This window comes from Cupressus sempervirens, chromosome 11, assembly GCF_028749045.1.
Source record: "Cupressus sempervirens isolate cs-2001-9-10 chromosome 11, ASM2874904v1, whole genome shotgun sequence".
Taxonomy (NCBI): domain Eukaryota; kingdom Viridiplantae; phylum Streptophyta; class Pinopsida; order Cupressales; family Cupressaceae; genus Cupressus; species Cupressus sempervirens.
Genome location: NC_143128.1, coordinates 15,471,026 through 15,485,222, shown reverse-complemented (window position 1 = coordinate 15,485,222; position 14,197 = coordinate 15,471,026). Strand labels below are relative to the sequence as shown.

At 37.5% G+C, this 14,197-nt stretch overlaps 1 protein-coding gene across 4 annotated transcripts in view; it reads left to right on the top strand.

Annotated features, from left to right (window-relative positions):
• Nucleotides 1–1,488, top strand: part of LOC149527999 (phosphoglucan phosphatase DSP4, amyloplastic-like) — a 250,463-nt gene extending 248,975 nt beyond the window's left edge. For all 4 annotated transcript variants that reach the window (XM_089809326.1, XM_089809325.1, XM_089809324.1 and 1 more), the window contains 3 exons: nt 308–367; nt 765–872; nt 1,035–1,488. In XM_089809326.1, the coding sequence (XP_089665452.1) occupies nt 308–367; nt 765–872; nt 1,035–1,166 (300 nt within the window). In that variant the 3' untranslated portion in view covers nt 1,167–1,488. The remainder of the gene's footprint in view (nt 1–307; nt 368–764; nt 873–1,034) is intronic.
• The last annotated feature ends 12,709 nt before the right edge of the window (nt 1,489–14,197 follow it).

Sequence of the window (14,197 nt, the reverse complement as noted above, 5' to 3'; positions counted from 1 at the left end):
GTTAGGATAATAGAAGATATATGATTTGAGAAGAAATTCTCAAAAGAGAGTAATTTAAGCTTGAAATGCTAGAAAACAGAACATAGCAGGCTATAAGAGAGGACAATTATTTTATTTTCCCTTTGAGATTATATTCTTTGTAGAAGTGTGCTTTCTTGGTAAGTGTTTTCTGGAACTTGTTTTAATTGTGTCACATGTGAGATTACTCCATTAATTTAAGCAAAAGTGATAATTGATAATGCCATTTTAGGCTGTCCGTGAAAGTCATCTTCAAATCTTTTCTAACCCCTTTTCCATTCAATGATAGAGGCTTCCACTGGTGTTTGATGAAACAGAAGGATATTGGGTGCTACATCGTGATCTACCTGTAAGTATGTGCTTTTAAATAAATTTCCAAATAAATCATTTTATGATTTTCTTGTTTTTGAAGCTTTTTCATTGTCGCATCTTCTCTTTTTCTCTATAACTAGATATAAATTTTGTATAAAATATTGGATTATTGTTGTAATTGTGACCCAAAAAACCATTTGATTAAATGGTTGACAAATTTATTCTCTATTTAACAGGAGAAAAAATTTACACAACTTGAAATTAAAAGAAACTTATTACTTTATTTCTATCAATATGCTCAAAACAATCAAAATGCACTTACTCCAATCCAATATCACGATCATCAAAACCTACAAGGAGGTTTTCTGAATGTCAGATAAATGAAAGATATTTTTTTAGTTCCATTTGAAATGATTTCAAAATTGTTCTTGCAGTTTGGACACTATGAGTATAAATATGTAATTGATGGAAACTGGGTTTACAATCCTGATGAGCTCGTCACCCAGCCAAATGTGGATGGTTACGTGAACAACTACATAGAGGTATCTAACAACTGCATATTTCACCTTTAAAGATTCTCTTGATAACAGTGCAACCTTATTCCTTCCAGTGTACAAATCAATATTAGAAGATTGCATAATTCAAATGCCCAATTTTTTTTATGTAGAAGTAAATTAATGTAAATTTATTTTTTATATGTTTAGGTCAAAGATGATCATTTAGACGATGTGAGCAAAGAAACAATACGGCGATTGATGAATGTTGATGCTGACCTCACAGAAACTGAACGTAGAATAATACATGAGAAGCTTGAAGCTCTTTCAAAATTAGATTAGCCTTCAAAATTCAAATCCATTGTCTTATATTTGCAAGTCCACTTAACTTGAATTAATATGACAATACACTAAGAACTCTTGACCTCCTCATGGAGTACATGGCAATTCTCAGATTTTAGTTTAAAATTCCATTTCATTAGGAAAGGAAATAAAATCCATTGGCAAAACAATTCTTTGATTAATATTTAACTCTTATCTCTCAGCAATTATTGTATAGATTAAATACATTGAAGCAATTATTGTATAGATAGCTATGCTGGCCAATGATTGAAATAATGTAATGAATATTTAGTCGGCATTTTATTAATAGCGACATTGTTAATTATTGTTAGTTGGACAGCTGTTTTTTTGACCCGGAAATAGCAGCACTATTTATGGGTAGCTTGGACAGCTGTTCGTCCTTATCTATGAATAGCGATTGTATTTATGGGTGGTTTGGACAGCTGTTTGTCCACTTGCCAAAAATTAGTAAATGGTTATTATTTACTAATTTTAGAGATTCCCTTTTGGACACCTTGCAACCAATTCTATTATTGGCTGTTGAGTTGTCTTAATCTCAGCCGTTGGTTTGTTTTAATCTCGGTCGTTGGTTTACCAACGAGAGTAGTATAAAAAGGGGTCTAGGGGGCATTTGGAGAGGAAGGCAGGAAGCTTTTGGAGAAGCAGTTTGCAGTGTTAGCAAACAGTCTTGCAGTATTAGCAAGGAAGCTTTTGGAGAAGCAGTTTGCAGTGTTAGCAAACAGTCTTGCAGTGTTAGCAAGGAAGCTTTTGGAGAAGCAGTTTGCAGTGTTAGCAAACAGTCTTGCAGTGTTAGCAAGGGCGCAGTGTTAACGCAGGGATAGCAGTGAGAAATATCAGCGGAAGAAATTAGGAGGTTGTCGGAGTTCTGCCAGTGTGAGGCGGGGAATTTTGTATCTCTTGATTTGCTGAAGTTTAATATAATTTCTCATCTGTAGAACTGGTTTTCCCTTAGGGGTTTTTCCAGGGACAATTTGTCCGAAAATATTGTGTTGATTCTGTTGCGCATTTCTTTCCGTATTTTAAGTGAAGTTGCAGTTGTGTTATTTTTCGATATTAGCTGGGAATTTATTTTTAGCAGTTTAATAATCATTTGTGATAGGAGATTAATAATCAGTGACTGCAATAGTTTGATTTTTCACATGGTATCAGAGCATTGTTAAGGGTAGAAGAGTTTTGCCCTAGGAAAGAAATTTTGATCTCTTTAGATTTATTATTGCTTTAAACCCTTGAGATGGCTTCAGCTGGTTTGAGAGATCAGGATAGATTGGATGGTGCCTCAAATTTTGGTGTCTGGAAGGCTAGAATTTCTTTATTGTTGGAAGAGAATGGTATCAAGGATTATTCTACCAGTGGTGTACCTGTACCAACGGATGCAACACAGCTTGCAGCATATAGGAAGGACGATGCCAAAGCGAGGAGGATTATCCTTGATGGTGTCAAGGATCATATTGTTCCACATATCTCGGAACTAGATACAGCAAAGAAGATGTGGGACGCCATTCTAAATCTGTACCAGAATGCTACCACTAACAGGAAGTTGATTCTCAGAGAGAAGCTAAAGAATACCCGGATGAATCAGGGAGAAGACGTCACAAGTTACCTCACCAGGCTCAGACTTGTCAAGGATGAGTTAGCAGCTGTTGGAGATAGCCCTAGTGATGATGAGCTAGTGAGAATAGCCCTAAATGGGTTTACTAAACAATGGAGTGTCTTTGTTCAAGTTGTCAGTGGACGAGATACTTTACCGAGTTGGGATCGACTATGGACTGATTTCACTCAGGAGGAGTTTAGACTAAGTCTTGTCAATGGGGCCAACAAGAGTCAGAAAAATGAGGTGGAACAAGAGAACGTTGCCCTAGCGGGTAAAGGGAAAGCAAAGAAGGGATCTAGCAAAGGATCAAATTCACAAAGTGAAAAGAAGAAGAAGGACCTTTCTAAAGGTTAAGTGCTTTGGATGTCACGAGTTTGGCCACTATGTCAGTGATTGCCCAGAGAGGAAAAAGGGTAAGAAGCAGGTGGCAGCTTCAGCAAGTGCAGAAGAACTCTCCAGCAGAATGGAAGATGAGTTTGCACTCATAGCTTGTATGGTTAGCTCAACCTCACAGTGTGTTTGGTATATAGATAGTGGGGCGTCATTTCATATGACAGGAGTTAGAGAGTACTTCTCCAGTTACAAGGAGGAGGACACCAACATCCAAATTTCTATGGGAAACTTGTCCAAACTCAACCCTGTTGGGAAAGGGACTGTTCAGTTTCAGAGGGAGAATGGAAAGATAATTCCTCTTCATGATGTGTTATATGTGCCGGGCTTAGGTATGAATTTGATTTCTGTATCTGTTCTTCAGGATAGGGGGTATAATGTACTCTTTAGAGGGACACATGTGTTGATTAAGCACAAGGATTGGAAATCACCCATAACTATTGGAGTTAGGAGTGGTCGCCTTTATAGATTGCAGTTTGATACTCCTAAGGCACTTATGAGCAACAATAATCCTAGAGATCTTGGAGAGCTATGGCATAGGAGGTTGGGCCATATTCATCATGGAGCACTTAGATTGCTTCGTGAGACAGTGACAGGTGTTCCGGATGTGAGCACAGAGCATGACGATACATCTAAGGAGAAAGATGTAGATCCCACTTTATATAGACAGTTGATTGGTTCGCTTATGTATTTGGTCAACACTAGACCAGATATAGCATTTGCAGTAAACTCTCTTAGTCAGTTCATGGTTGAACCAAAGAGAATGCATTGGAGAGCGGCTAAGCATGTGCTACGTTACTTGTGTGGTACAGTCGAGTATGGGATTAGATATGTTCGAGGTGAAGGTATCAGGTTGATAGGCTATACTGACGCAGATTGGGCAGGAAGTACAACAGACAAAAGGAGCACTTCAGGGTGTTGTTTCAGCTTGGGATCGGGAGTTGTATCTTGGTTCAGCAGGAAGCAGAAGTCTGTGGCTCTAAGTTCAGCAGAAGCAGAATACATAGCAGCTAGCATGGCGACATGTGAAGCTATATGGCTTCGGAAGTTGTTAGTAGCCTTGTTTGGTCAGAAGGTTGAGACTACTGTGATACATTGTGACAATCAGAGTTGCATCCAGTTGTCTGAAAATCCAGTGTTTCATGATAGGTCTAAACATATAGATATCAGATATCACTTCATCAGAGATTGTGCACAAAGGGATACTCAGGAGTTTGTGGGAGCTCCTAGGAAGAGTACTAGACAGCGAAGACAACCAGCCAAGTTCAATGACTATGTTAGTCAATTGGTAGATAGTGAGCCTTCTAGCTATCAGGAAGCTGCAGAACATCAGGTATGGCGAGATGTTATGGTTGAGGAATATTCTTCAATAATGCAGAATGATGTGTGGGAGGTAGTACCTAGACCAACAGATAGGGCTGTAGTTGGATCACGCTGGATTTATAAGATAAAGCACGGTGCAGATGGTAGCATCGAGAAATACAAGGCTAGGTTCGTGGCAAAGGGGTTCTCTCAGAATGAGGGAATAGACTATGAGGAGACATTTGCTCCAGTTGCCAGGTATACCTCTATACGAGCTGTAATCTCACTTGCAGCACAGATGGGATGGCAGATCCATCAAATGGATGTCAAGACAGCATTCCTCAATGGTGAGTTGAAGGAGGAGGTATACATAGAACAACCAGAAGGCTTTGTAGCACACAGCAAAGAGACCCACGTGTGCAGATTGAAGAAAGTTGTTCAACTACAATACATACCTACAGATGAGCAGGTAGCAGACATTTTGACGAAGGCTTTAGGAAAGGCCAAATTTATCTTCTTCAGAGATAAGATGGGTGTCATGCAGAACAGCTTCCTCGCTAAGAGGGAGTGTTAATTATTGTTAGTTGGACAGCTGTTATTTCTGACCCGGAAATAGCAGCACTATTTATGGGTAGCTTGGACAGCTGTTCGTCCTTATCTATGAATAGCGGTTGTATTTATGGGTGGTTTGGACAGCTGTTTGTCCACTTGCCAAAAATTAGTAAATGGTTATTATTTACTAATTTTAGAGATTCCCTTTTGGACACCTTGCAACCAATTCTATTATTGGCTGTTGAGTTGTCTTAATCTCAGCCGTTGGTTTGTTTTAATCTCGGTCGTTGGTTTACCAACGAGAGTAGTATAAAAAGGGGTCTAGGGGGCATTTGGAGAGGAAGGCAGGAAGCTTTTGGAGAAGCAGTTTGCAGTGTTAGCAAACAGTCTTGCAGTATTAGCAAGGAAGCTTTTGGAGAAGCAGTTTGCAGTGTTAGCAAACAGTCTTGCAGTGTTAGCAAGGAAGCTTTTGGAGAAGCAGTTTGCAGTGTTAGCAAACAGTCTTGCAGTGTTAGCAAGGGCGCAGTGTTAGCGCAGGGATAGCAGTGAGAAATATCAGCGGAAGAAATTAGGAGGTTGTCGGAGTTCTGCCAGTGTGAGGCAAGGAATTTTGTATCTCTTGATTTGCTGAAGTTTAATATAATTTCTCATCTGTAGAACTGGTTTTCCCTTAGGGGTTTTTCCAGGGACAATTTGTCCGAAAATATTGTGTTGATTCTGTTGCGCATTTCTTTTCGTATTTTAAGTGAAGTTGCAGTTGTGTTATTTTTCGATATTAGCTGGGAATTTATTTTCAGCAGTTTAATAATCATTTGTGATAGGAGATTAATAATCAGTGACTGCAATAGTTTGATTTTTCACAGACATTGTCAACCGTTTTGAACAACTTCCTGTTACCAATTTTCTCATTGATTTTTCTTTTTAAAGTAGCATTCCATTAATTATTTTCCAATTATCTGTAATTTTTTTCACTTAAATGGATAGATTTTCCAAGACCCAATGGTTGATGGAAATTGTGGAGCCTCGTACAAAAAAAAAATGATAATGGAAGCACAATGTGTATCCCTCTATTGTAAGTGTTGCCGGGAGTAATTATAATGTCGTCAAGTATGTTGTTAAGTTGTTAAATATGTCGTTAAATTGTTAGTATAACTGAGTTGTAAGCAGTTATGGGTCGCAACGGTTCACCTCGCACCCCCTCGAGGTTTATATATGTACTATCTCGGATGGATTATATGACATCAATGTGTATGGAGTCATAATGTCTTGTCAAGTCTAAACACTTGTATTGTATTACATTCCTTGCTATCTATACTATGCATTTATTCACTTTACCCATAGTGGTAAACATTTGGCATCGTCATACAAACACGGTAAGTGACCGAGCGTTGATGGAAAAGGGAAAATCATGGACCAACCAATAGACTGCGGGGCAAGTAGTAGCCAAGACCACAAGGAAGAAAACCCATAACTCTTTGAAGTTGAATGGGCATTGACATCAAACTTTGTCGCATTGTTGTAGGCATTGATTAAAACTTGTGTCAAGAGGGAAGCTGCACGAGAAAAAGTGTTGTGTGGAGTGCCCTCGAAGTGAGCCCCATAGTGGACCAATTGATGTGCCATCTCCCTCAACTGTTGGTGCAAAACTTCTTTGCTCTCCAAAATCATCATGAGAAGGCCAATCGTGAAAACGGGAGGCAACAATTCTCCAAGCTTACGAAGAGAACCAATGCCAAAGAAATGGTTGAAGGAAAGAGGAGGAACAAGATGAAACCTGTTGGAGGCAACACAATAATTAAATTTTCCGAAGAGAGATAGAAATAAAAGAGAGCACTGGAGTTGTTACAATTATGTCATGTTGCTGACATGTATTGTACACAATTGATGAATTAATAAAGTATTGGGCATTCTTATATATATCATGTGTTGTTTCATTTTCATTCACGAAAGATGGAATTCATGCCAAAATTTCTAAACAAAGATAAAAACAGAAAATAATACATAAACGATTGTGAGGCTATTCAAAGGGCTTTATCACTACAACAATAGGCAGAATAAAGGAGCGGCTGAGTAGACTTGTTGCAAAAGGATTGGTAGTTGAAAACTAACTAGTGTCGTAGAAGGCAAAGAAGTTGAGGGACAACACCACCAAGAGTATGATAGAGAGGAACACCACCAGAAGTACGTTAAGGAGGAACACCATTATGAGTATGGAAGGGAAGACTTGATTGAAGATACTAGGAACCAGTTCGAAAATTTAACCCTCACACCATGCACAAAGGCAAGGGAAGCTCGAAGGGATGAATGGGAGGAGGCCAGAGACAAGAACATCTAGGAAACAGTGCCACCAGAAGTTTCAGAGGGACAGCGGGTCATAGTGATCAACACAACCTATGAGGGTCCAAACCATACAATTCAAGAGCGCAACAAATTGGAGGTAACATAAGTAGAAGGATGACAACACAAAAACAAAAAGTATCAATATTTAGTTGAGACAATTTGGTCAAGGAATGGAGTAGTTGACAAAGATGAATGTGTTTAATAGTTTCGAGTGACCCTACGAAGAGTTTTCATTGATTGGTACTGCAATCTAGACAAAGTGAAATAAATACCTTAGATAACCTAAGGAAAGAATTTTAGATTAAGCTTCATTTGCTTCAGGGTGATGAAATAGTTGAAATCTACAACACTATAATCTCACCATCTTTTTAGCCTCTTAATGGAGTTCTTGGCCTTTACATTCTCCAAAGGCTAAGTGAAGGAATAAGGAGAAATTGATTAAATTAATTTCTTATAAAATTATTAAATAAATTAAAATTAAAAGGCGACTTTATATTAAATTAATTTAATTATAAGTGACTAAAGTTAATTAAATAAATTAAAAGAATCTTCTAAGAGGAATTAAATATTATTTTATTTCTTCTAGGAGGTCCATCTATTGGAGGAAAAGAATAAATAGGGAGGGTAGCCTTATTGTTGAGCATCGAATGTGTTGCCATCTACTCTACCAAATAACTTGTGGAGCCAAGGGTTTCTGTAGTTGCTACATTGATCATTGGGAATGAACACTCTCATTGATTTGCGTAACTGGGGGGTGAAATATCTTCCGAAGGGTTGCTATTGTTGGAGAAGAAAAATCAATCTTTTCATTGTGCCGAATTTGTGGCGTAGAGCCAAATTTGTGAAGGAATAAGTTGGATATTGCTACAGTAACTCTATTGCTATAGTATTGCTACTATACTAGCGCTACTATAGTATTGTTGTATTGTTGCTACAGTAACGCTGCTACAGTGTTGTCACTACAGTAACTTGCTATAGTGTCATTGCTACAGTACCTATTACAGTAATTCGCTACAGTGTCATTGCTGGTACAAGAACTTGCTACAGTAAAAATCCAAATTCCCTTGAGCAGTTTTCCAGGTTCCTATCTATTTCATTTGAATAGATTTGAATATCTAGGGCATGTGAAAAATTTAGAGATCATTTGTAATCTGATTTATATGAATTTAGAAGATCATTTGTAATCTAACTTATATCAGAGTTTTACATCAGAATTGTTTCCCTAATGTCTTATCGATGTAGATGCATATTTTCTCATTTATAGTCAATGCTCTATGTTTAAAAAAAGTAACAAAAACATTTGTTGTTGGTTGTTTGGAGTTTTGCAAGTGGATCAATTAAAGTTTAGCATTTAGAAAGAAAGCAGACTTTAGATTTGCAATATATATATCTCTTGTGTGCAAAGTGTTTGACAAAATTCTTAAGTCAACAATCAGGAAATAAAAAATCAGAATTGCACTAGATATTATAGTTATATAAGAGCTTGCTTGCAAAGTGTTTGATGAAACGTCAAACAACTAAATTAGTAAAGAATTTGGTGTCTCTTGAAGTTATAATTGGTTGGGGTTATTACATTGGTATTAGAGCGGTTTCCTGCCATCCTATAAGGTAGGAAAATATTAATTATTGTCAGAGTTGTTGCATTTGGAGTGGTGAACAAACATAGGAGAAATGACAGTTTTAGAAGTCGGTGGAGTAATGAGGAAGCTAGCACGAAGATGAATGCTTTGCAGGAGAGTATGTAGAAACTTAAGCTTCATCAACAGAGATTGACAGAGAGCTTGTCAGATCCAAAGACAATTGAAAGGGCAGCAAGGTATATGGTTTCCACCTTTAGAAGGCCAACATCGAGGTTGCAAGGAAAGAAGCTCGTGTTTTCCTTGACAGGAGTCCTTGATGTAGATGCATCTATATTTAATACGGCATCTCCTAGTCATTTTTGCAGTGTTGATGATGGACTTGTTTCACAAGGACATGTGGTTATGTCAGTAGTAGCAGAGGATAGTGGCACCGAACTTCAACAAGTTGAGGCTCCCAAAGCTATTGCTACAATTAGTGTAGAAACAATTGATGCAGTTGTTACCACTAATACTTTCAGCTCTCTCGAGGACAAGATTATTATTGGATATTTGTATGTGAGATCTCATGGTGTTGCTACAGTGCAAGAGATAGTTGCTTCCTTAGGTGGGATCGAAACATGTATAGAGTCACCCAACTATGATTTTGGAGATGTGGGTGTTTCAACGGAGTCAGTAGATATGGATTTATGCTCTAGTATTACTAATTTGCAGCTTGGCGTTGAGTTATGTGTGTGGATTCAAGAGTTTGTAGTTGAGGCTTTGTTAGGAGATGTCAATGCAGATAGTATGGACACATCTGATGATCCATTTGATGATGCTATGAGATGTACTGGGTATGACACCCCTTGTCAGATATTGGGTGATGACTCCGAGGAGGTTTTGGATGGGTCTCAGGATTGATGCTTACAAGATCTTACTATTGAGGTGGAAGCTAAGACATGCAAGGTGATTGATATGGCAAGGGCTTCCATTTCTCCGGATGAGGAGTTAGTTGAGGTAAATGGTAGTTGTATGTCGGATGCAAAATTGTGCGAGGAAGATAACACATGTATGAGCGATGTTGTGGTGGAGAGTTCTAATTCAGTTTCCTATCTCAGTGCAATTAGTGAGATTGAGAGCTTGCATAAGAGTTGGGGATTACAAAGGCATTATGTGACTTGTCAACTGAAGGTGAGTGATAGTAACATTTCTTTAGCTTTTGAGCATTATGATGGTATCCATCATATGTTAGCTACATCTAGTTGGGGTGCTCCTATGATGAGCATGGTGATAGTACTCTTTCTCTAGCAGAGCTTTGTATGCTTTGAGAGGTTGTTAGGATCTTGAAGCATAGTTACTCTCAGTTAGTTGCTGACAAGGATTACCTATTGGAGTGGGGTAGCACTTGCTATGAGACGTTGTTAGGGAAAGAGGAGGAGGTGGTTGAGCTCACCTAGGAGCTTGAGGTGACTGTGGACTCTCTTCAGTATACTCAGTTGGCTCTTTAAGAGTCACAATCACAGTTGGATGAGGTTACCGTGGAGTTAGAACTCGTACAGACAACACCAGTCCTAGATCCTGTTCAATTACATATTATGATTGGTGGTGAGTTTGCTTCTACAATTGAGGATGAGCGATGTGATGATGTGGCGAACACATTCGTCCAAGATATGAGTGTAGTATCTATAGAGGTGAGATCATCAACGGAGATGGGATCTCATGGTGATTTGCTTCCTTCTATTGGAAGTGAATCTTTTTTTTTTTTTTCATACAACTGGTAGCATTGGACAGTTGGCATTGTGACATTTTGAGAAGGATCAGTTCTGGATTGTGGGGGAGCAAATTGATGCTTCCACATATAATTTCTACTGTACTAAGTGATTCATAAAATAGTTACTTGAGAGCTTGAATTTGTGGGAGGTTTTATACAGTATATCTGAGGGTACTCTCATTTGAGGCTCTCGTGCTATACAATGATTACTGAGAAAGATTGTAGAGACCTTGGCTAAAATGCTTCCCAATAGGGATTTGGTGGTTGGGTTTGTAGAGAGGGTTGCCCAGGATCCTCCCTAACCAATAGTTCAGAGTTAGAGAGTAGAGCCATCTTCTGATTCCTAGTTTGATGATGATGAGATTAGGAGTTTTTATTGGCATTACACTATGAGGAGTGCTCATCACTTTTCTTTTGACCTACAGGTAGAGGACTTGGTTTTCAACATTATGGATGCTGATAGAAAGTTTGGTATTCATTATATCTGTAGAGGGAACACTTCTCTGCCAAGGGGTGGAGATTTAGAGATACAGGGTATTGTAAAGCAGTTGGATGTGCTAGTGAATGAGATGAATAAAAATCACAAACAGATGACCCAACTGATTTCAAATCTGAGATTTGAACAGAGCATCATATTGCTTTTTCAAAGAGCAGAATATGATGATACAATTGTGACTTTAGATTTGTTGGACATTTCTTATGTGACACTACATGAGTTGGGCACAATTGAGGTGGAATGTGATGAGAATTCATGTCAAGTCAGATGATGTAGTTGTTGGCATGAGTTCCCCAGATCATGTATTTGATGGTGATGTAGCGATAGTGAGAGTAGGAGCATGTAAGGATACTTTCATATCAACGACCACTTTTGTGTTAGTTGAACCATCCAACAAGGAGTTTAGCAATATACATGCAGTTGTAGAAGTGTGCTTTGATGATAGTACACTTTTTATTGTTGATGAGGTGAGTGATATAGTGACAGAGTCATGTTATATTATCAATCAACAAAGTGTTGATGTTCACTTCATGAACAATCCTATATTTGACATGGATGCAACATTATCTTATGACAATCTGTTGTTTGAGGTCGATGTTGATCACTCACCTGAGAGGAGTTGGAATCAGTTTTCACCATCTGTAAAGATTTATTTTTGTGTTGCGGTAGTTGATAATGTTCTTGTGTCCATAGATTTTGATGTGGCTACACCTATTGTTAATACAGTTGGCATGAGTGCATATGATTCTCCTATAGCTACGTCTCTTCAAGGGATTGTTGATCAGTATTTTAATTTAGTATATATTATATGGGTGGGAACCAAGATGAAGATATTTCTTGTGGAGTTTTCTTTCAATGATATTCTGACTCCTACATCATTAGCATAGGTTTTGAGTGCTACACTACAGGTTATGTTGTTGATCATGATGATGTTAGTGGTATGCAGTTGGTTCAATGTTGATAGGGGTGTCACATACTACTTCATTTGGGATCTAGGTGAAGGTTGGAGTTCATTGTGTTGTTGGATTGCTTGAGGGAAAGCAATTTCAAGAATGACAGACTGTAATGTCCCTATCATTTTAGCCTCTTAGTGGAGTTCTTAGCCTTTACATTCTCCAAAGGCTAAGTGAAGGAATAAGGAGAAATTGATTAAATTAATTTCTTATATAGTCATTAAATAAATTTAAATTAAAAGGTGACTTTATATTAAATTAATTTAATTAAAAGTGACTAAACTTATTAAATAAATTAAAAGAATCTTTTAGAAGGAGGAATTAAATATTATTTTATTTCTTCTAGAAGGAGGTCCATCTATTGGAGGAAAAGAATAAATAGGGAGGGCAGCCTCATTGTTGAGCATCGAATGTGTTGTCATCTACTCTACCAGATAACTTGTGGAGCGAGGGCTTTCTGCAGTTGCTACATTGATCGTTGGGAACAAACACTCCCATTGATTTGCATAATTGAGGTGGTGAAATATCTTCTAAAGGGTTGCAGTTGTTGGAGAAGACAAATTAGTCTTTTCATTGTGCCGAATTTGTGGCCTAAGGCCAAATTTGTGAAGTAATAAGTTGGATATTGCCACAGTAACTCTATTGCTATAGGAACTCTGCTAAAGTATCTGATGAAGGGTGCTCCCCTTAATGCCATAAACTCATAATAGAAACAAAGAAACAAAAAAAAATGTGAGAACAAATATGGACTTCTTATTTGCACCATAAATGCGGAATTATACAATTCACAAGTGCAATATGCTAACCCACATGGGTGCCTTCATTAGAATAATCTGCAAGCCAAGTTGCAAACTATCACCTAGAGCTGTCCTAGACAATGTTTCGGCCTTTCTTAAATAGGCAATTTTATGTCATCCAGGAAGGTTCTAGACAATGAAACTTAATACCTAGGGCTGAAAGACCCTAACAATGCATATAGAGTCGGCCAAATACATCTTTGACAATTATTTTAGATATTTTGGGTAGCCCAACTTCGGAAGGCCATAACTCTTGAACCATTGCTTCGATTGGGTTTATAACCACTTTTTAGAAATGCCAGCTCCTAATCTATAGGCTCAGAATCATGCAAGCGCCCTTTCGTCGAGTTTTCAGACCTCATTCAAGCACTTTAAGGCCTCTAATGGTGAGCCTGAAGATTTTTCTGCAAATATTTCCATTGAAAATCTGCAATAACTTCTCTGATACTTAAGCTGGAGCAACATGACATTTTTATGGTAGGCTTATAACTCTAAAATGAACTTTCTTGTAGAAAAAGAGAACATTCCGAGCTCATATGACAAACTTACTAAAAATAGCAAGTTCCCATAAATAGCAACCACCCTGTGTACTAGTACTTATTAAAATAGAAAAGACAAAAAAATATTTTTGAGTGATGCAAGATTGCTCTTACACCCAAGATGCTCCTGCATTAGTATCGTTGCTACAGTAATGCTGCTACAGTAACATTGATACAGTAACTTTGCCACAATACCGCTGCTATAGTGTCATCGCTATAGTAACTTGCTACAATTTCATCGCTACAGTAACCTGCTACAATGTCATTACTGATACAGGAACTTGCTACAGTAAAAGTCCAAATTCCCTTGAGCAATTTTCCAAGTTCCTATCTATTTCATTTGAATAGATTTGAACATTTAGGGCATGTGAAGAATTTAGAGATCATCTGTAATCTGATTTATATGAATTTAGAAGATCATTGGTAATCTATTTTATATCAAAGTTTTACATCAAAATTGTTGCCCTAATGTCTTATTGATGTAGATGCATATTTTTTCATTTATAGTCAATGCTCTTTGTTTCAATATATATATATATATATATCTATATATATATATATATATCTATATATATATATATATCTATATATATATATATATATATATATATCTATATATATATATCTCTCCCTTGTGTGCAAAGTGTTTGACAAAATTTTCAAGTCAACAATCACAAAATAAAAAATCAGAATTGCATAGGATATTATAGTGGTATAAGA